The 20,670-nt window shown below is 38.5% G+C and overlaps 2 protein-coding genes across 2 annotated transcripts; one reads left to right on the top strand and one right to left on the bottom strand.

Annotated features, from left to right (window-relative positions):
- The first annotated feature begins 6,778 nt into the window (after positions 1-6,778).
- LOC137939276 (remorin-like) lies at positions 6,779-10,368 on the top strand. Its single transcript, XM_068784516.1, has 5 exons — positions 6,779-7,099; positions 9,174-9,218; positions 9,329-9,416; positions 9,701-9,782; positions 9,918-10,368. The coding sequence occupies exons 1-5, from the start codon at positions 6,922-6,924 to the stop codon at positions 10,116-10,118; spliced, it is 594 nt and encodes a 197-aa protein (XP_068640617.1). The 5' UTR covers positions 6,779-6,921; the 3' UTR covers positions 10,119-10,368.
- Positions 10,369-13,499: 3,131 nt separating this feature from the next.
- On the bottom strand, positions 13,500-19,378 carry LOC137938983 (DEAD-box ATP-dependent RNA helicase 8-like). The gene is made up of 10 exons (XM_068784126.1): positions 18,737-19,378; positions 18,012-18,072; positions 16,874-17,108; positions 16,175-16,413; positions 15,777-16,028; positions 15,503-15,683; positions 14,501-14,589; positions 14,347-14,420; positions 14,038-14,209; positions 13,500-13,946 (listed from the first exon to the last, which is right to left on the bottom strand). Exons 1-9 carry the CDS (start codon positions 18,994-18,996, stop codon positions 14,131-14,133), a joined length of 1,470 nt encoding a protein of 489 aa, XP_068640227.1. The 5' UTR covers positions 18,997-19,378; the 3' UTR covers positions 13,500-13,946; positions 14,038-14,130.
- Between the last annotated feature and the right edge of the window lie 1,292 nt (positions 19,379-20,670).

Genomic DNA, 20,670 nt, shown 5'->3' with positions numbered 1-20,670 from the left:
TTTTAACCTAACCCGTTCCCTCCCCTCGCCCCATCCCTATAAACCCGACTCATCTCAACTCCATTTTATATTTTTGTCCCATATGTGAGTGGCCTGAGTGGGGTTCGAGTCGGGTTCTTGTCATATTTGGAAAAATTGTCCCTGACCCGAAACCCAATGGGTTTTTTCCCTACCCCATCCCTGATCCATGGGGTGAAATTAAAATCCCGAACTAGAGTTTTTCGGATTTCAACAAAGTAACTCAGATGATACACTATTCTTAAAGCATTAATGGGGTAAGGTAACATGTTTGATAGTTTATTTAGACGATATGATGATTATAAGAAATAACCCATAAGAAATAACAAGATTTCGAGAGACTACCTGAATAGCTACAGGCAAAGATTGATGAGACGGAGAAGCGGCAAACATGGTGATTGATTCAAGGATTCATCAATCGACGACTATCTCTCTGGTATGTAAATCTGGGTCGAATCAAAGCCTTACTAATCAAAACATAAAGAATAATTACGCAGACGAAGTGTTAGATCTCTGTATTGTTCTCATTATATGAACTGCAGATCCTACTTCGTAATCAGGGTGTTTATTCGGCGCAAGAATTGGATCCTCAGGACACGGAATGAGGTCAGTTTCAAGATAGACGCTGAAAATTGAAGCTTATTTCTTGCAACATCTACATATCCATTACAGAGATTAGTATGTTCTTGGAACTTGACCTTGATATTTCAATGCTTATACTACCTGGTTGATCCGCAATACTCAGTTGCGGAGAAGAATAGCAGACAAGAACTCACTAAAGTGATATAATCTTCTCCTTTGATGCTCTGAAGGCTTAACAATTTGCATACTGAAAGAACTCTAAATGGCATTAAAACAGGAGCATTTACTGTCACATGAACAAGCTTTGATGGGATTAATTTAGTAAAATTCCCTATACAATATTATATACTCCCAACGATCTTCTGAGTTTAACTGTGACTGGTTTTAGCTTAGGTTCAAGACCATCTGCTCGTCGTGGAGATCAGCAGCAGACAAATCGTTTCCTCACCGGAGCTGTCAGTTCTTATAATTAGGCTCGGTGATTCCCAACAACGATTCCTACTTCTGCATTCCAATGGTTAAACCCTAAACCCTAAACCCCAAATCCTGCCAACAATCTTAAGGGTAGTTTGGAAATTTTACTCTTATATTTCTATTATCCTAATTTTTTCCTAATATTTGGGGGTGCCGTTATTATGGTGATTGACCGTCTTGAGAGAGAGAAGTTAGAGAAAAACACCCAGAGAATGGTGTATGTGATTTTCTCTTGTAAACTTCTTTTGATTACAGTGGCAGGAGGATATAACGTAGTCTCACTTTGAGGCGAACCTGTATAAAAATTGTATTCATGCTTGATTACTTATTATTCTACGATTGTTATTACCCTCGATAGTATTGAATTAGGGTAACTAATTTCTATACCGGAGTTAGAAGAACTTTTTTCATCTTTCTTACGGGCCGATTATAGGGTTTAGGGTTTAGAGATTTCAATGAAGAAAAACAGAAAATATTTACTTGAACTGAATCGATAATATATTACTATGTTACATTATTACAAATTTAAAAATAAGAACCAAAATAAAAATTAAAAAAAATCTCTACTTCTTCGAAATTACAAAAAATTTCCAGTTTCTGGTTGTTGGAGCTGCGAATTGAAGATCTTCGGATTTTTCGGTAATGTGGCTGCATGCAGGCATTGTAGCAATAAGAGAAGAACGAAGGCGGTGTAATGGAGATCTACGCCGAGAAGCAGCTGAAAACAATATCTGCGCTATTATCGTTTTGGAACAGCCGTCTCTTCTTCTCGACGACGAATGGGGATGACATGAACTCCGTCTTCTTCTCCTTCCCCGCTCTCCCGGATTCGGGTAAATTATCCTTCTCCCTCGCGGCGGCAGCAGCGGCGGCAGCGGCAGCCATTTTCTCCGCTCGGCGGGTTCTGACATACTCCTCGGAAATGTACACGTCCATGAAAGTTTTACCCACAGGACTCCGGTTGAATTTTCTCTTGGGTGCCACCAAGTGGGCAAGATGGGTGCTTATAAGGGAGCGCAGAAGGTTTCTATGGGCGTTGGATCCATGGTTTAGTTACAGAGAAGATTTGACGTGGGAGCTGCAGCTTGCTCCTCGTTTAGAGCTGTAATTTTTTTTTTTTTTTCCTTTTTCGATGAGAAGAAAGGTAACGCTGGGGGCTTTCTCAGCTTAATTCTCTCCAGTACTGCTATGGGATCGAAAGTGCTACACCGAGCAAAGATGGTCTGCCATGGAGAGACGGGACTTTCTGCGTGGCATCCGGGTAAAGTAATCTTGTCGCCATTAGAAAGCGAGATTAAGATTCTTCTCTGAAACATCTCAGCAGACAAAGAGGTAGAGAAGCACACAGAGACACGAAGATGTCTGTTTTCTGTAAACATTTCTGGCTTGAGTTTTGGACGCGTTGGGAAGAGTAAAACTGTGGGTTTGTGTTTGTCTGGAGTTTAGTTTCGGTGGGCAGGTCGAGCTTTTTCTAGGGGATGAAGGAGATTCATGGGGTACAATATTTTACCAGGAAGTGAACATAGGAGATGATCATTCTTGTCTTTTTGCATCGAATCTTTTTGTATGTAATTCAGTTATGGCAGACTCAATTCTATCGTTTTACCAAATACCTACCAGTCATTTTAGGTCTTCAGGGAGGAAGAAGAGAAGACCTTATTTAAATCCAACGGGCCATATAATGTCAAAGAAATCAGGGAGGGAGTCAAGGGAAAGAGAGGTGAAAGATGGAGATGGGGAAGAAAAAAATGGAGAACTGGAGAACCTGAAATGGATGGAAGATGGAAAACAAAAAAGAATAAGAAGAAAGAAGAAAGAGAGGAAGATTCTCCTAAAATAATGTAATGCAAGATAATGCGAATAGTTTAATGTGGATTAATGAGTATAAAGATCATAGGTTTATTAGTCGGGAAATTTTTTTTTAGTGAATTTGGGATGTAATTGAGCTTAATATGATATCACAGCAAGTGCTCAAACATGGAATTTACCTCAAATTGTTCACGTGTAGTATACGCCAGAAAAAAAGAGCTCATACGTGAGGGAGAGTATTAAAAAAATTTGTTCTACATGAAAAAATGAGTAAAAAAATCTTAGATTTATTAGTTGGGAATGAGGGTTTCTCACCCTTGACGCAATCTCTAATATACAAGGGTTTGATTTCAATGGCAAAGCCAAAACAATGTTAAAGGAAACCTAAGTAGAGTATAGTGGGACGACGAAGGGAGAAAGGTGTAACTAGTGAAAGAAGGGGTAATTATGAAAGAAAAGTGCCAAGTGATACCCTTTTCCACTATATTTAGGGAGATAATTTCCGACATAGCGCTCCTTCACCTATGGATCTGATAAAATATTGATACACAAGAGATATTGATATATCGGATCAAAATCTAGAGATTTTGATATAATACCTAATACCAATATAAGCACCCAGATATTTCATATATAGAGCTTGTGACAAGGCTTTGATGATGACACATATCAAAACCCCCCACTTAAAGCAAGATTTCAATTATGGAGCAATTAGAAAGTCATTGTTGAGGAAAACAAATCAATGGGCATGTCACCAAAGAACTAATAAATGTAGCCTAACATTCATATCTTCGAAAGAAGATTAGATGTTGAAATCAATGTTTATTTTATTAAGGAAGCAACCATCCAAAGACTTTTTGAAATTGTAGGCATCTTTGTCCACTAAGTGGGTTTGAAAATGAAATAGCTCTTAAGGATAATGAGACACCAAGATTTGGGATTTGTCTTCTCTGAAAAATATGGTGTTGGCCACTCTCTCAGCATGCTCGAAAAGCCATTGAAAGAGATTTCCCAGTATTTGACATATTTAAGCCAGGTATCTTACCTGTAAAAACTAATTTACAGGTGATCGACTTTTAAATTTTATATAAGATTCCTTCACAATTGGTCCACGTTGGGTGTATCGCCAATATGTAATATGTATCAACTTATGTAACGATTTTTTAGACTCATAACAATATCGATCAAAATATTCATCCATCTATCTATCCATATATATATGTTATGAAATGCATGACATTGCAGATATATTATATTTCTTAACAACTCGATATGTTTCAAAAATACGATACACTCATTTCGACAATTGCGTCTTAGTTAAGCAAATTTAATTTCTTATGCATGTATTTGAATGTGATTCCATCATGGGAAAGATTGTTTTTATTAGTTTATAACAAAACCAATCATGGCTTGGTTTGATTCTATCAAAAGACTCTATGACTAATCTTTGGATTTAGCATTAATTTAATCTAACCCTGAAGTGGTTTCACACTTTTGAAAGAAGCAAAGTTTGATTAAAATATTACAATCTTATTAAATTTTGCGATTAATTATTCAATTGTTTATGTTTTTATACATATTACGATCTACTTCTACAACTAATACACGGTTTGTGAATGTAATTCCTTATAGAGCAACCTATAGTTTATGTTACTTAATTCCAGAGTGAGCGTTGTCACAAAAAAAGTCATAAGTAGGTGATCGATTTATAAAAAGGGCTACCGAGTGCTAGAGTAAAAACTATTACAATGTGAGCCATTCGAAAGGGTGGCATAGTAGAAATCGACATAGAAGTAGTCTCATGAAAGCCAGCCTAATATGGAATAAATTTAAGAGTATATTAACTAAAGGGTAACCACCCCTAAAAGAAATGCAAACATGCCAGCAATGCATGATTACAAAGAGTCTCGTCCCAAACGTAAAATACCTGTAAAGGGTTGTCACCTGTGACCACCATTGTTGAATAAGGAAGCTGGAGTGTTGGACCACGACTCCATGACCATTTGGGGTCCCCCCTTTCTCTAGTTTATTTCGAGAAAGGAAATAAAGGAAACGTTAAGATAAAAGAAGGCGACGGGTTGGGTTGTCTTGCTTTTGCATTCAAAACCACTGAGTCAAATCGGTCTTGAGAAAGGGTGGGTCAGACTAATCCTTATTCTGCCCAAGTCTCCATTTGGAACACTTTGGTTGTAAATGAAGATCGACTTATAATCCGATTTGTAATTCGATCAGGTCGGTTTATAACTCGACTCGGCGGATATGAATTTCACCTGGGCCGAGTCGAGTCCGAGTCACGACTCACAATTCTAGGGTCATGGATGCCATATCTGAAATTAGATGGATTGGATGTTGACACTTTAGGGTTTGTAGGGTGGGCCCACAGGATTGATGACCACATGGATGGTTTGTGGGAAACCGTTGGAAGTTACACTGTTTTTTTGTGGGTGGGAAATGGACCGGTTTGGTTTTATTTCGTTTACATTGGTGGTTTCACCCGGTGGGACCAGACTCGGGACCTGGTTCTATTATTTAATTGGTTCAAGAACGACCGGAGCTAGGATTCGTAGTTTTCGTCGAATGGAGCGAACTACCTGACTTTGGTAGTCTGACACTTGGCGTCAACGGACAAAAATCATCGTGCTCCGTGCCAACGTGGACGGTAGATCTTCACTATGTGACAGTGCGGGGCCCAGATGTTGCGATTTTACTCGATCCGAAGGTTCCCCACGTGGTCCCAGATCAAACAACCAGATACCAGAATCATGATCGTCATTTTCTGGCATGAAACACTAAATATCTTAGATATTTGTGGTGGACCCCCTTTCGTGACAATAGAGACAGCATTGAAATGTATGGAGGAGAAAAGGGAGAAAAGGATCGCTTGTGTGATTGTGTTCCCAAATCCAAATAAAACAAAATTAAAAATAATTATAATTTAATTAATTTATTAATAATTATTATACCCCAATAAAATCAAGAAGAGTATATATATATATATTGATGTCATATTTCACATTATTATTTTTAAATCAATTCTTTTTATCACATAATTATATAATAAATAATAATTTATAATTATTCTTGAAAAATTATAATCTTTAACACCGATAATAATTAATGTGGTTCCAATCCACCTGGTTTAGATTCCGTTCACCCCTAGTCCACTTGGGTTAGATACTTTGCTTTTCGTACTTAACAAATCCACCTGGTTTAGATTCCGTTCACCCCTAGTCCACTTGGGTTAGATACTTTGCTTTTCGTACTTAACAAACCAATTTTTTTAGTTGTATATTGGCTAGGTGTTTGACATGGTATCAGAGTTGGGTACCACGTTTCGGGTTCAAATCCCGGTTAGTTACTTGGCTTTTCGCACTTAACAAACCGGTATGTTGAGTTGTATTGGTTAAGCGTTTGACAATTAAAGTGACATTTTGGTATCTATAATTGAATATTTAACCTTTTTATCTTAAAAAATATTTAATTGTGTAATTAAAATATAAAATATACGAGTAATAAAAAGTGTAGGACCACTCTATCTTCAGTGGTCCGGAGAACTTGCTTGTTGGGAGAAATCAACTGAGACGGGCCCACACAATTGAAAAGCGGCAGGATCCGAACTCGAGTAAACTATCCTGAGAGTGTACTCGCCGATAGTTTCAATGTAACAGACATCGCTCGCACTTTCCGTGAGAGTAAAGACGGCCGACTCGCGCGGTGCCAGGTGGAATTTTACCCGTTTTTTACTTTTTTATACTTTTTTAGCTCTGTTCTAGGTTGAGACTTGAGAGAGGAGATATTATCGGTGGACACAGCACAAAAGCCATCGTAAAATTACGAAACACCCCTCTCCTTCCTTTCACCCCCGCCTTATTACAGGCCTTACTGTCTATTAATGCTCGCAAGCTCGGAATCTCCACCAACTTCTAGCCAGAGCTCTCGTTCTCTAAGCTGATAACCACCAAACTTAGCGTCAATATCTGAGAGGGAATTCAGCGGTTCCGGAGTCGTTTCTCGGTTTCAGAATTTTGGTGAGAGGAGATGGGAGAGGAAGAAGCTAAGAAGGTAGAAGCTCCCGCGCCTTCCGAAACTCCAACGGAAGCTCCGGCGGCTCCGGCACCTGCGCCGGTTGAGGCCCCGAAGGATGTGGCGGAGGAGAAGGCGGTGATTCCAGCGGGGGAGAAGGTCGATGATACCAAGGCGCTTGCGATTGTTGAGAGTAAGTTTTTTTGGTTTCTGGGGATGGATGTTTGGAGGTTTTGTGTTTGTTTGGTGGGGTGGGTTATCGAATTTTGGTCTGAAGCTGTCGAATTTGCGATTATGGTGTTTTGTGTGTGAAAACTGTTTGTTTGAAGTAGGTGAGGAGTCGATTTCTTGTTTTGTTTTGAGCTGGTTTCGTGGATTCGTATAGCTGTTCTTTTTAGATGATTTTCGGAAAATCGCTTTGGAGGATCTTCTTTTTAGTCTGAGTTAGAGTGGGATCTCCGCGAATTTTCTTACTGTCTTCTTTATCTTCATCTTCTTCTTCTCCTTTTTCTTTCTTTTTTTTTCTTTTTTGAATTCCTGTTCGGTCATTCTTTCTTGCGATTTCCTGTGAAAATCAAAATATTCATGTACTTGTTTGTGACGTTATGTCTGAGTAAAATTTCTGTGGACTTCCTGTTTCTTTTTGTCTTTGTCTCTCTCCTACACGGCTTTTGTGAGAATTAGATTCAATATCTGTTTTGTTCCTTAACTCAATTTTTATTTTCGCTCCACTCCTTATATTTGGAGGTCTAGGTCCTTTGGAGCTCTTTTCTGGTTTATTTAGCCCGAGAGTATCATTAGGATTTAGCGCAAATTTTTCTGATTTGTGGCTCAAATTTTTAGTCTTTAGAGTTTGGAATAAGTGATGTGTTCCCTTTATTTGATTGATCAATATGTTTGTAATTCTCTTTGAAAGAATTCATGGAAAACAAATTTGTCTAAATCTGTTCATTCATGGTCAAAAAACCACTTTTTATTTTGAGAACTATTCACTAATGATTAAATGCTCTAATTTTACCTACTGAATAATTTGCCAAATTCACAAATATATTTTGAAAGATAAACTTGACCAAAGTTCATTATTTTAAGAAAATCTTTCTTTGTTTTTCCCGTTTGGCCTTATTCAGTTTGTCTGTTGGAAAATTTATGAAACTACCTTTTTTATTCAAAGAACAAAAAAAAGTAACTCCATGATTGAGAGCCTCTTTTCTTCGTAAAGAGTAAGAGGCGGATTACAAATTTGAATCCTTTTTAATGTCTAGACATCTTTCACTTTATCTGGGGAACAGCAAAATGCTCTTTCCTCTGTTGATGTTTTCTGGTCCATCTTCCCCTTCTTTAGGATACACAAGATTCTATATGGCTGATGGTTCTTCATCATCTTTTTCTTCAAAAAAAAAAAAAAAAACCTCTTTATTTTTAGGATGATTTGAAGTATGCTTGCAACATGAAAATGAGTTGGAAGAATCTTGTCCTCACTCGGGCAAGTGGTCTCTATTGTGCTGGCAATGGGTCCCTGGATTTGAATCAAGAAAGAGAAAGATAAGCTAGGACAAAACTTTTTCTTAGCTATCATAGTTAGGAAACAAATTAGATTCTATCTTATTCAGGCTGTTGGGGGTGAAAGTGATTGTTCTGCCATGCCCTGATGGGCTCCGGCATGCCAGACTGTTCAGATTCTTCTGTATCTTTTATATACGGTGGTCCTCCTTTACTAAGGAAACACATTTCTCTGTTGTCCCACTGTTCCTGTAAATGTTCATTTTCCAGCCAAGTAGAAACTATCCATATCTGAAACCCAGTTGGCATCAGTAGTCTTGGTTGTCTCTTATTAACAGTCCCTATCCACCTAATTCTTTGGGCTGAAGTGGAAAAAAGAGAGGGACTTAAAGGAAGATTGATTCAAATAGCATGGGTTGCTTTCTCTCAAAGTGCCTACCAATCAACAAAAGGAACTAGAAGCTGAAACATCGTTGAATCAATGAAAAGCTTGCACCGAGGATTCCCTGAGATGCGTCTCAGTTATGGCATGGTAATCAGGGCTGTCCATTCATGTTGGTCACACATGAACGGATCATCTTTTCAGGCTGAGAGGGTCTCCGGAATCCTTGGGGGGGGGTGGAATTTGTGACATACTTATTAAGATTCCTCTGACTCTTGCTTGGTAATTCTATCTGAGAGCTGATATGTAAGCAATTACTTCATATTTGGTGCCATGCTACTTGTATTTACTTGGGGTGATGTTTTGAGTTTGTCCTTGTGAACAGAGCCTCTGGAAGCGGAGAAAAGTTCGGGGGGTACTGCTGATAGAGGTAAATATTTTCATCCTCTGTCAAATTTATAAGCCAAAATGAATGAATTAGCCCCTTTTTTACTAGCTTGTACAATTCTTGGATGATGAATGTTTCTTACCATTTGGCAGATGCTGCTCTTGCACGAGTGGAAACTGAAAAAAGGTTGTCATTAATTAAGGCATGGGAAGACAGTGAAAAGACCAAAGCTGAAAACAAGTATGTGATCTTCCCTTCATCATTTAGTTATCAAAAAGAAAGCTCAACTGATCAGATTTGATTTCGCAGAATTGTGGACAACGATATCTCAAACCACCCCAAGTGCCTGTTCTGTTTTAGCCATGCATAGTCCAGTTTAATTTTATCGGTTTCACTGAAACGACTTTGTTTTCCTATCATAACCATACATTCGCTGCATATTCTGAACCTTCCAGTGTCTCAAATTTGCTTTCACGTTACTGTTCTATAATATTGTGAGGTTAACAACCTCTCTGCTTTTCCAGAGCAATTAAAAAGTTCTCATCTATCACCTCATGGGAAAACGCAAAGAAAGCAGCAGTGGAAGCTGATTTGAGAAAGAAAGAGGTAAGGTTTCTGGATCCTATATTGCAACAAGCAATTGGGTGATCATTATTCATTATCTTAAACAGTTCTCTGCCGAGATTTTCTGGGGAAAGCCCATTCGTTTTAATTTCAAAACCTGTTTGTCATCCTGAACAGGAAGAACTGGAGAAGAAGAAGGCAGAGTACGGGGAGCTGATGAAAAACAAGATAGCCATGCTCCACAAGGAAGCAGAAGAGCAGAGAGCCATGATTGAAGCAAGAAAAGGTGAAGAGCTTCTCAAGGCAGAGGAGATCGCCGCCAAATACAAAGCCAAGGGGCTTGCTCCCACTAAGCTCTTCGGTTGCTTTGGATCCTAAAGGAAATGAAGAAAAGGGCTGCAGTTCCTGTTTGATGCAATCTCTGTCTCTGTTGCTTACATTTGTTCTGTGAGTGCTAATTGTTTCTTAGTTGGGGGAGTTTTGTATTTGTAGTTGTGTGTGTATTTACGTATGTATATACGTATTTGTGTATTTATTTCTTATTTGAGAACAATGTATGAAGATGAAATTTCCTTTGTTTGGTGTAATGGTGTTGTACATTTATTCATTTAAATTAATGTTCTTTGAATGTTATGGTTATAGATATCTTTTGGTGCGAAACATGCGAAATGGTTATCTTAGCCGTCCAATCATGATCGAACGATTAAGATAGCCATTTATCGGTCGTTGATCGTGATCGGATGATTGAGATAGCGTTTCTTTGGTTTTTCACGAAATAGTTTTTTGTATTGGATAAACACTCATTTTAAATACAATAAATCTCTAGTAGACTTTAATACAGAAAATTTATACCAAAACCATTATTGTTCTGATATTATTTTAACAGTGGATGACAAGGTGAACATAGGGATGAGGGCAACGGAACTAGGATCACAACTACATACTGACTATAGGCAGCGGAAAACAACGATGACTCACATAATACTATTCCTACAGTCACACTTCATATATTCTATCATTTCACTATCATATTACTCCTGTTTCCTACCACATGTCACTGTTATGTACTCGTTTATGTTTATTTTCATAGTTATCTAATAAGCCCAATATGACTTCTGCTGCTACTTAAAACTTCTTCTCGGTTTGACCCTATTCTTGTCGGTTTACGGCGGCCAAGTGGGCAATCCGTCAAAGCCTAAGTCCTGGATCATCAATTCTGGAATTCGCAATGCAGGATTGTTTTAGTTGGAGGCTGAGAGAAGTATCTTGAACGATGTGAATCCACCATCCACCACCAGGTTATGGCCGGTGATATACTTGGCATCATCCGATGCCAAAAAGAGTGCGGCTTTATCTATGGCGATCTCTTCACAATCTGCCCCCTAAAGCACTCCGTCGCCGTGAATGAAACCCGGATAATGTTCCGATAACCCATCCAAAGACATGGGCATAGGAATCGTGAATGGCGAGTTGCGGTTTACTCGAATTCCAAAACTGCCGAGCTCCGGCGTCACATTCCTCACCATCCCCGCCACCGCGAACTTGAACGCAGCATAGCGCAGTGGCGCAATGCCGCGGTGCATATGATGCAGCCTGAGAGTCATGACACCATAACTCGTGCCTCGTGTTTAATTCCGGCGTTGACGCCCCCGATATTGACGTTCATCACTTTGTCGATATCGGACATGTCGAGGTTGATGATGTCAGGGGGGTGAGGCAGAGCCGCGGGAGGTTGTAGTGGAGGAAGGTAGTGTTTGGGCCGAGCTCTTTGACCGTTTGTTCACCAAGTTCGTGTTGAACGTCGGCTATGAACACCTTCGCACCATTGCGGATGAGTTTCGTCGCCGCTGCTTTGCCGAGGCCAACCTGCTACACAATTGTATGAGTAATGAATCCAAATCCAATTCCAAACCGCTGCTCAATACTTCTTCTTTAAGTAAATAATGCCTTCCAGAATCTGTGGAGGGCAGAGACGCGGAGGTTGTAGTGTGTTGTGTAACTGCAGACTTCTCGAATGGTGTGGATGTTGTTGGCGGTAGCTGCGCCGGAGGAGCCACGGAAGAGGAGAAGGAAGAGGAGGAGAAGGAGAAGGGTTTGTTTTAAGGTGAGGAAGAAGCAGCGGCTATGGAGGGTGGAAGCAGCCATTTGTTTTTCTTCTTTCTTCATCAGGGAGGGAATTAATCCGGCAATCAGTGTTTTCGGAGAATGATTCTGCGGAGGTTTAGCGATGCTTTACATTAATGACAATGGAGATGAACGTTAGAATTCCTTTCTTATTTGACATCGTTAGCATCAAAGGTATCAGTTGCATAAACTCATCAAGGCAAACCTCATTAACAACCAAGATCTTACTGTAACACTAATGAAAAAGAGAAAATGATCCATATAAAGAAACTGTTCTACATAAAAACGCTCAAGTAATTAAAACCCAACAGCTAATAATAACGAAGAAGCGTCATCAAAACTTGAGTGATTTCGCACAAATTTATCTGCACCTCAGTCCTCCCCTTCAATGGTGTATCCCCCGGAGAAGGCAGCTTCTTCAACTCCTCGCCGCACATCTGCGAGTACGCTATACAGTAAGAAAGCTCACCAATCGTATTGTCGTAATCTTGCACATAGAAATTCTCCTCAGCTTTGATGACATGCGGCACGAGCGTCAGATTGTAAAAATCCAGGCAAGACTTGAACACCACGTGATGCTTCTCGTCTTTTGCTTCCGAGGTAAGCTTGGTGATGAACAATACGCTGTCGCTGGCGTTCAGCAGCGACAAGTCGAGCGCGATCCCTGCTAGTGCGTTGCGGTCCGCGGTGCGGCTGTTGGGATCGGAGGACAGGGCGGAGACACAGAGATCATAGTTATGAGTTGTGTAGTTGCACACTTCTTGGATGGTGTGGAGGTCGCCGGAAGAGGAACCGAAGAGAAGAAGAAGAAGAAGAAGATAGGGTTGTGTTAACTTAAGGAAGAAGACGCGGTCATGGAGGGCGGAAGCAGCCATTTTTGTTCTTTCTCGGTCTTTGAATGGATGATTTACATTTATATGTCAGGGAAGACTGAAGATTAAACGTTTCAATTCCTTTCTTGTTTGACAGCAACTATGCGCCATGCTTGCCGAAAGTTCAGTTACTGAATTTATGAGGCCGGTTGATGCTAATCTTTGGAAAGAAGAAAGGGTGGCTAAATTGGAGAAAATGGGTTTCGAGTGTTAGGCGGATTTAACAATACACGGTTGTGAATGGGCGAATGAATCTGTTACAGATGGCTCTGGTGCAGATTCTTGCCTTCCTGCTCAGGAGTTTCTCTTTTTGGAGAAGACGAGGATATGATCAATATTGTGCTCACTGTTGACTCGGAGTGTCGGGTCGAGTGGGGTCGAGGAGATGAGACTCCTAAACTAGCTGGTCCAGAGACATAAGAGAAAAGAGAAAAAGAAACAGATTAATGCCGTCGAGCTGAAAGATGTTAAAAAAACCTATAGAAGAACTAGAAAGAAAAGAAAAAATAAGAAGAAATACCGCTACGCACGGCACTGAGACGAATAACCCGCAACGAAACGGAAGGTTGTTGTTCGTCTTCCAGTCCGGTCCTCCCGTAAACGAGACGTTCGAAGAACTCAAAACCTCGCTCTGCCTATTTGGAGCCTTCTAGGAAACGAAAAGAGGCAGCGAGAGATACAGAGGAGCAATAATACCAAACAAGATTGGTGATATGAAAAATCTAGAATCTCTAGATTTATCACCAGCCTTTGGAAACTCCGGTTATGGGGAAATGATCAAGAGAGTTCCACTGTTACTATTTCCATCCCACACTCCAACAACATAACAACAAAGGCCTGTAACTCCTTTGAGCAGAGAAGTGGGAAGCTTATCACAAGCATTGTTTTCCTAAAGTAAGGCAGGTGTCTATAAATTAGTAAAATAGCCAGAGTCTACAAACATAAGTTCAGAAAAACAGAAGCACAGAAGCAAATAAACCAGTTCAACCATCCCTTTTTTTTTTTTTTTTTGCATATTCTAAAGAGCCATCCATCTACCTAAAGAAATTAAAGAAGCTTAAATTTAGGAGTACAAGAGACACATAGGAAGGTGAGAGGTCAGACAACGAGGAACAAGCAAGTGTTGTCCAAATGACTAAGCAACAATGTCATACTGCACTACGCTAAAAATCGTTCTGCAAAATGCCAGTCAAATTAACCCAGCATTGGCCTGAAAAACGACAGAGAATCACTTAGGGCTATGTAACACAATCATTTCAAATGAACAAGAGAAGAAACTGCGATGATCACCGATTGGGTACCTGAAGTCACAATTTTTTACAGGCTGATATGTACATGTAGCAGGGTATTTTCCAATTATTCAATCTTGACTTCAGATAGTCATTACTCAGAGATCACCGGCAGTAGATAGTCTGGTCTATTTGAGGAGGAATTTGCTTTATTTCAGTTCCCAGCTCCTGTTCAATCCGATATCTGGTAATAAAAAATTATAGAACTGATTAATCAATCAAAACAGTTCACTTGCATATGAATTGCAAGTAAAAACTGATATTTCGAGTTCTTGAATAAAAGGGTGAAGAAAGAATATTTAGGGAATAAGTATGTCATACAAGTTGAAGCGGTCCTCGTAGGTGATTAGATTCACTGCCAATCCAAGGTGACCAAACCTTCCCGAGCGACCAACCTAAAATGCAATACTGAAGCAGTTCAGCATTGTAAGCATATTTTCCAAGAAAAAACAACAGATACTAGAAACCAACATACCCGGTGGAGATAAGTTTCTGAATTCTTAGGAAAATCAAAGTTGATTACAACATTGACAGCTTGGATGTCAATTCCCCTCGTAAACAAATCTGTGAAATCAGAAAAAGTTTAAGACCATAAAGCTGACATTTCCAGCTTTTTATTGGTATTATGTACATTCCTACAAGCCTAATATCTTCAAAAAATCAAAACAAGTGACGTACTAAGATATTGCATCCCTTAATTCAACTAATTTTAGCTTAACTAGATTACTACCATGACATGAAGTACTTCAACAGCAACAAGATAAGATCTCAGTAAAGTCACTCTCCTTGCATCCAAAATACCCTAAATTTGCAATAAAAATGTCTCATTAAATGGTTAGACCATTCTCATTAAGTTCGAAACTTCGTAAGGTCCAATTGGTCATACAGCCACTGATCTGTAGTCACAGTATGGAGGGAGTCTGTAACTTGTCTGTTTTTTGGGAATCCAACACCCCAGTACAGCAAACCTCACATGAAAGACATGAGGAACCAGCAAACAAGGCTCAGTTAGCATGAAACCTACTTACATGCACATAACCTACTTACATGCACATATAAGAATCAACTCGAAAGCACATCAACAATATCTTAGCAACCTATATATTAGCATGAATAGCCTCCAGAGATAACAGCAACACCGGAAACTGAAAAGCAGCTTAACTCTTGACGGTGCACAAAGAAAATATAACAAACTAGCACAGGAACAATTTAAGCATCTTTCAGAACATTTGTTCGATCATAAAGATCCCGGTACGATGCAGATATTGGTGTAGGGAAAAAGGCTTAAACAAGAGACAACAACAATCACTTCTCCAGCTCTTTGACAATATATGCAGTATAAGATATATAAAATAAAATAAAATAAAATAGACAATATAAAGCTGAAAAAGGTCAAACTGTTCGACCACCCAACAGAAGACCTTAATGCTACAGGTGAAAAGAAAAAGTTAGGTGCTGCTAAAGATAAGCTGTTTACCAGTACAGACGAGATTCCTGCATGCACCATTTCTGAAATCATGAAACACTCTATTACGGTGATCCTGTAGCATCTTTGCATGAATGTAGAAGCAAGAGTAGCCAAGCTCAGTAATTTTCTTTGCCAACAGTTCCACACGATTCACCGAGTTGCAAAATATGATTGACTGGTTAATTTGAAGCTGCATAAAACCCAATTCATTCTATTCAAAAATGACAACTCAGAATGAGAGGAAAGACTAGAATAAGCAGATTTGGTGGGTCAAGTGCAAAACCTTTGAGAAGAGAGTGTTGAGGCAGTGAACCTTTTGTCTTTCCTCCACAAAAGCATAATACTGGGTGATACCCTTGAGAGTAAGCTCATCCATGAGATTAATAACGTAAGTCTTTTTCAGATATCTTTCTTTAAAATCCTTGACAGTTACAGGAAAAGTTGCAGAAAACAACAAAATTTGCCGATTTGCACGAAGAAAACGAATCAACTGCTCCACTGATGGTTGGAACTCCGGTGATAAAAGCTTGTCAGCCTGAGATTTTGCATATAAATACCTTACCGAAAATGTAGCGCTTGAATCATAAATAAAGTGAAAGCTCATAAAGTCCATAAACCATCTGGGAATCATGAGATGCCAAATGGAACCATCTTGCATTGGTGAAATGCAGAGAATCATACCTCATCCATAATAAGCATCGAGCAATCTTTGAGGACACAAACACCTTTTTTAGCGAGGTCAAGTATTCTTCCAGGAGTACCTACAAGTAAATGGACAGGCTGATACAAACGCATGATGTCATCCTTTAAGCTGGTGCCCCCTGTGGTGACCATAACCTGAATCTTCAAGTGCTTCCCCAGCTCTTTACATACTTGAGATGTCTGAAGAGCCAACTCTCGAGTAGGAACAAGTATCACAACTGAATACAGAGTCAATATGTAAATTTTGGAATACATGCTTCCTAAAGTAACAAGTTATAAAAGAATGCTTATCCTTCCTAAATCATAAAGTGCATGAATAATATTCTGCCCCCTTCTTGTGAATATTTAAAAGGATTACAAGACCAAATCCATTTTCTTAGTGTTCACTATATAGGAAATGCCCTCAATGCCCAAGTCATCATTGACGAAAACAATGCAGTATTACATAAGCATAAAATACTCCAACAATTTTAAGGCAGAGCAGGAAACCTTCAATTCACTTTTTTTCATTATTTTAGCTTTGTATAGTTTCATCTCATGCATTCAAACTTCAACGCAAGGCTTTGTAATCAATTTGTGCATCACTTTGTGTGTGTGGAGAGGGGACATAGTAGACATAACTCTCCATATTCACATACATGCTCAAAAAAATAATAGAGGAAAGTGATAAACAAAAACCTTGAATGACATTGTTATCTTGATCAATTTTCTCCAGTGCAGGAATGCAAAAAGCAGCAGTCTTCCCGGTTCCATTTTTAGCTCTAGCAAGAATGTCGCTACCGGTTAAAGCAATGGGAATACTTTCCTCCTGGATAGGAGAAGGCCTCTCAAATCCTTTTTCATAAATACCCATTAGAAGCTCTCGCTTCAGAAAATAGTCCTCAAATTCATTTCCTTTGGTGGCAGTTACATCCTGGAAGAAGAAGGTAAAATTTAATGCTCCAATCTCGACCCAAGCAACTTCAGAATATCATATGTTCAACTATATCATGGATCCTACAATTTTTGTACACATCACTAAATGAAATGGAAAATCAAACAAAAGACTAGCTCCAAACCCTACTGAGAAAGATAACGGTTCATGGCAGGCAGTTACAGAATGCTTAAGATATGTCAATACTCATTGCATATGCATTTCCAAACCTCTTGAAATCACTAAAAACATCATGAAGCGGAAAAAGAAAGGAAAAAAATAAACCACAGTTACTAAACAGAAATGACCATCATACATTTCAAAGTAAAGGCAGCAAATACTTCAGATCAAATTACCATGCTCATCTCAAGGATACATAGAATACAAGAAAATTTCAAAAAAAAAAAGACCGTTTGAGCTCAAAATCTCATTGATTAAAATAACCAAATAAACCAATAATATAAGAGTCTCAATGTGTCACTGGAACTCTCTGACTAAAAGAGATTCCGGCTTCCATCTACATGAGCACTACAATATCATTCCAGGCATAACTTTCGAACTCAGAATGCCTCAACATATATATAATCTTAAACCCAGAAGAATGTTTTAAGAAAACCCACGCAAGGTTATCACATGTTCTCATAAGATTGCTTTATCTATTTCTCTAGGTCAATCAAGATGGGTCATTTATCATGAAATAATTGCATAGTCAGTATTGTGGACTTATACAACGACAATCCTGCAAAAATGAAATCTACAATAAAAGTGTACAAGTAGAAACTTTCATATGAATGCTCATATGAATGAAAACCTAAGTGAACGCAAACTATTCCTTTCAAGAAGGAATCAGAACATCTGAAAGTACAACACCACAAAAGATCAACAAATAGTTTCCATCCATACCTCTGTCCTATAGCGTGTATCTGCCGGTGGTAACTTTAGCTTTGCCTTCCAATCTTGAGAACTGAAGACAACAATTAAAGCAGAGAACAAAATTTTAGACATGTACATAATGGATAGAAGAATCAACCACATCAAGAGAGTTCAGGAAGGAGAAACATGATGCAGGACTGGTTTGGTAAAAAAAATCAAGTAAAAGAAAGTACCATGAAAGTGAGGAAGTACTGAGCATGTCACTCAGTTATTGTTTGTATTGATTGTACTTCCATCTTCATTTCGACCAACAGACACTATGCATTTGAAGCGTAACCAACGTTAAATTTACACTGAATTTGACGGTCAAATTAAGTTATTTTCATGATTTCAAACGTCAATCATATTAATATGCTAAAACATACCACTCTACTTAGTTGCTCATCAAAATCATTTTTTTTCTCATGAGACTGTCTTTTTTTTTTTTTCACTTAATGGGCCTTGAACACTATAAGATCGGGTACATCTATCTTAATAAATTAGTATTGAACTATTAGCAATGACGATAATTTTGCTAAACCACTTTCCAGGATCCAGAACTTCATCCCCGGAATCAATGATAAAATAAAAGACATGAATTTTTAAAGAGCGCCAGGACAGACAGAAAATGACACCCATAACACCTTGAATCCATGGTTTCAAGTTAAGCAAATGAAGAAAGGAAAAGGCAATAAATCAGAACAAGCTAAACAAACCTTGAATCCATGGTTTCTGATTGAACAGTTTTCTCCACTTCATTCACGCCAGAATCAGTCACCATGTGATTCCTCCTCAGCCATTGCTGCTGCTGTTGCTGCTGAATTTGCTGTTGCTGTTGCTGATACTGCAAGGGATTTCTCTGCACGTACTGCTGGTGAGGGTTAGGGCTTCTCGGGTAGAAATTGGGGTTTGCAGAGCTCGTATTCCCACCACGCCCGTTGCCGATCCCCGGCGGATACCGCCCCCTCGGGTTCATTACAATCTCTTTAAAACAAAAAGAGAACAAAGAGGAATACAATCGAATTCGGAAACTCTAGTGCCAAAGGAATTAACCGATCTACGAGGAAAGTAACCCAATCAAACAGGAAAAGTAACAGAAAACGAGATCGCTCAAGTTGAGACAAATTAACGAAAGTCGGTCAGCAAAATGAGCTTTCTCAGAAGACTCCGGAAATTTTGAATTTTCTAGAATTACCAAAGATGCAGAGGGAACGAGAAAGAGAATCCACGAGAACAACGATGAAATTTATAATGATCAGGGTTGAAGAAATTGAATCCAGACATTTGAAGAAGATTCGCAGTTGCTTTTCCCTGTCTTTTTCTCAGAGTGCCCTACTGTGCTCAAGAGCAAGAAATGCGTCTAGGGCTCGAGTGAGACAAGAGCGAAGTTATCTCATAACCCCTAACTCCAAATTGATTGACGAAAATAATCGCATTTTTGTTGGGCCTTTGAGGACCCATTTGGGCCCAGTCAATAGATGTAACTTCATGTGACAAAAGCATTGATTTTCTTGTTGGCTTTAGGGGTGGATGAATCACTTTTTGTGTGATATATCTAATAGGTCTAAAGTTCATTATTTATCAAATTATGTATATCCAATAATGGACTTGTATTAATGTGCTTCTAATGGTTTATTCTATCTTATTATATGTTACAAAACATCGAAAATGTGTAACATTCAACACGTAGCATTTTTCGATTTTATTTGATTTTTTAGCAATGAAAGAACTTAAGAGGGTAACATAGTGTAGTTCTCCGAAATAAAATTATCGAATTACTCTTACAATATAATTAGGTAATCGATTAATTGGGTACAGAATAATCGTTATCCATTTTCGTTGTTATTAATAGAAAATAAACGAGTAATCGGGTAAAATTAGCCTTCTAGTTAAGTATATTCTTATATGTATCTTACATTTAAAATAAAAATAAAATTTAAAGACCATGTTCAAACTAGTTCAATTGAGTTAAATGTATTACATTTAATAGATTACTATAACTTTGTCACACTTGAACTTAGTCTAAGTTATTTCTTTGTCGAGAAACAACCTTCTCCTAGTGAGATCCAAGCTTCAAATCCTGAGAACACGTGAATGGAGTGTGTTTAGCTTTGATCGAACTACGAGTGTAAGAAATTTGAGAGAAATTGAAGATATTGGTTAGATTCATTTTTTTCTCTAAAAAGGATAAAATCAAAATTTCAAGTTTGAGAATATTTTGTGAAAGCTTTGATATGTCAATGAATGCTCAATAATTACCCTTTAACAAGTTTAGGAGCCTATTTATAAGATTCCTAAACAATCAACCATATATAATAGCTACATTTTTTAAGTTCTCTAAACCTAATGATCAATTAAGGCATCAATCAAGTAGTTTGTAGCCACTTACAAAACAGGTTGATCGATCATGCATCATCAGTTGATTGATCATGCTGTGTAAAACTGGCTAGGCAATTATTCGTGCTAATCAAAAAGATCGATCATGCAAGTTTAGGATGATCCATGATTTTTATTACCCTTTTCTTGTAGCATTCTATATGATTAATCATGTTTATGCAGGATGATCGATCATACTCTATAAACTCTATTTAGCTTCATTGTATATGATCGATCATGCGATTATAGGATTATCAATCATGCCTACCGCTGT

Source organism: Aristolochia californica, unplaced genomic scaffold (assembly GCF_029961685.1).
Source record: "Aristolochia californica isolate CCGP_79_NKW_82.1479 unplaced genomic scaffold, dmAriCali1.0.hap1 SCAF_8, whole genome shotgun sequence".
NCBI classification, from domain to species: domain Eukaryota; kingdom Viridiplantae; phylum Streptophyta; class Magnoliopsida; order Piperales; family Aristolochiaceae; genus Aristolochia; species Aristolochia californica.
This window is presented reverse-complemented; position numbering and strand designations above follow the sequence as displayed.

Bases quoted from the DNA above. Each gene is read 5' to 3' on its own strand.
- LOC137939276 (XM_068784516.1), top strand. From the start codon at position 6,922: ATGGGAGAGGAAGAAGCTAAGAAGGTAGAAGCTCCCGCGCCTTCCGAA. The intron at 7,100-9,173 runs GTAAGTTTTTTT...CCTTGTGAACAG, and splicing joins GGCGCTTGCGATTGTTGAGA to AGCCTCTGGAAGCGGAGAAA. The intron at 9,783-9,917 runs GTAAGGTTTCTG...CATCCTGAACAG, and splicing joins CTGATTTGAGAAAGAAAGAG to GAAGAACTGGAGAAGAAGAA.
- LOC137938983 (XM_068784126.1), bottom strand. From the start codon at position 18,996: ATGAACCCGAGGGGGCGGTATCCGCCGGGGATCGGCAACGGGCGTGGT. The intron at 16,414-16,873 runs GTTTTTGTTTAT...CTCTGTATTCAG, and splicing joins AGATAACAATGTCATTCAAG to TTGTGATACTTGTTCCTACT. The intron at 14,590-15,502 runs GTAAACAGCTTA...CTGATTTCACAG, and splicing joins CAGGAATCTCGTCTGTACTG to ATTTGTTTACGAGGGGAATT.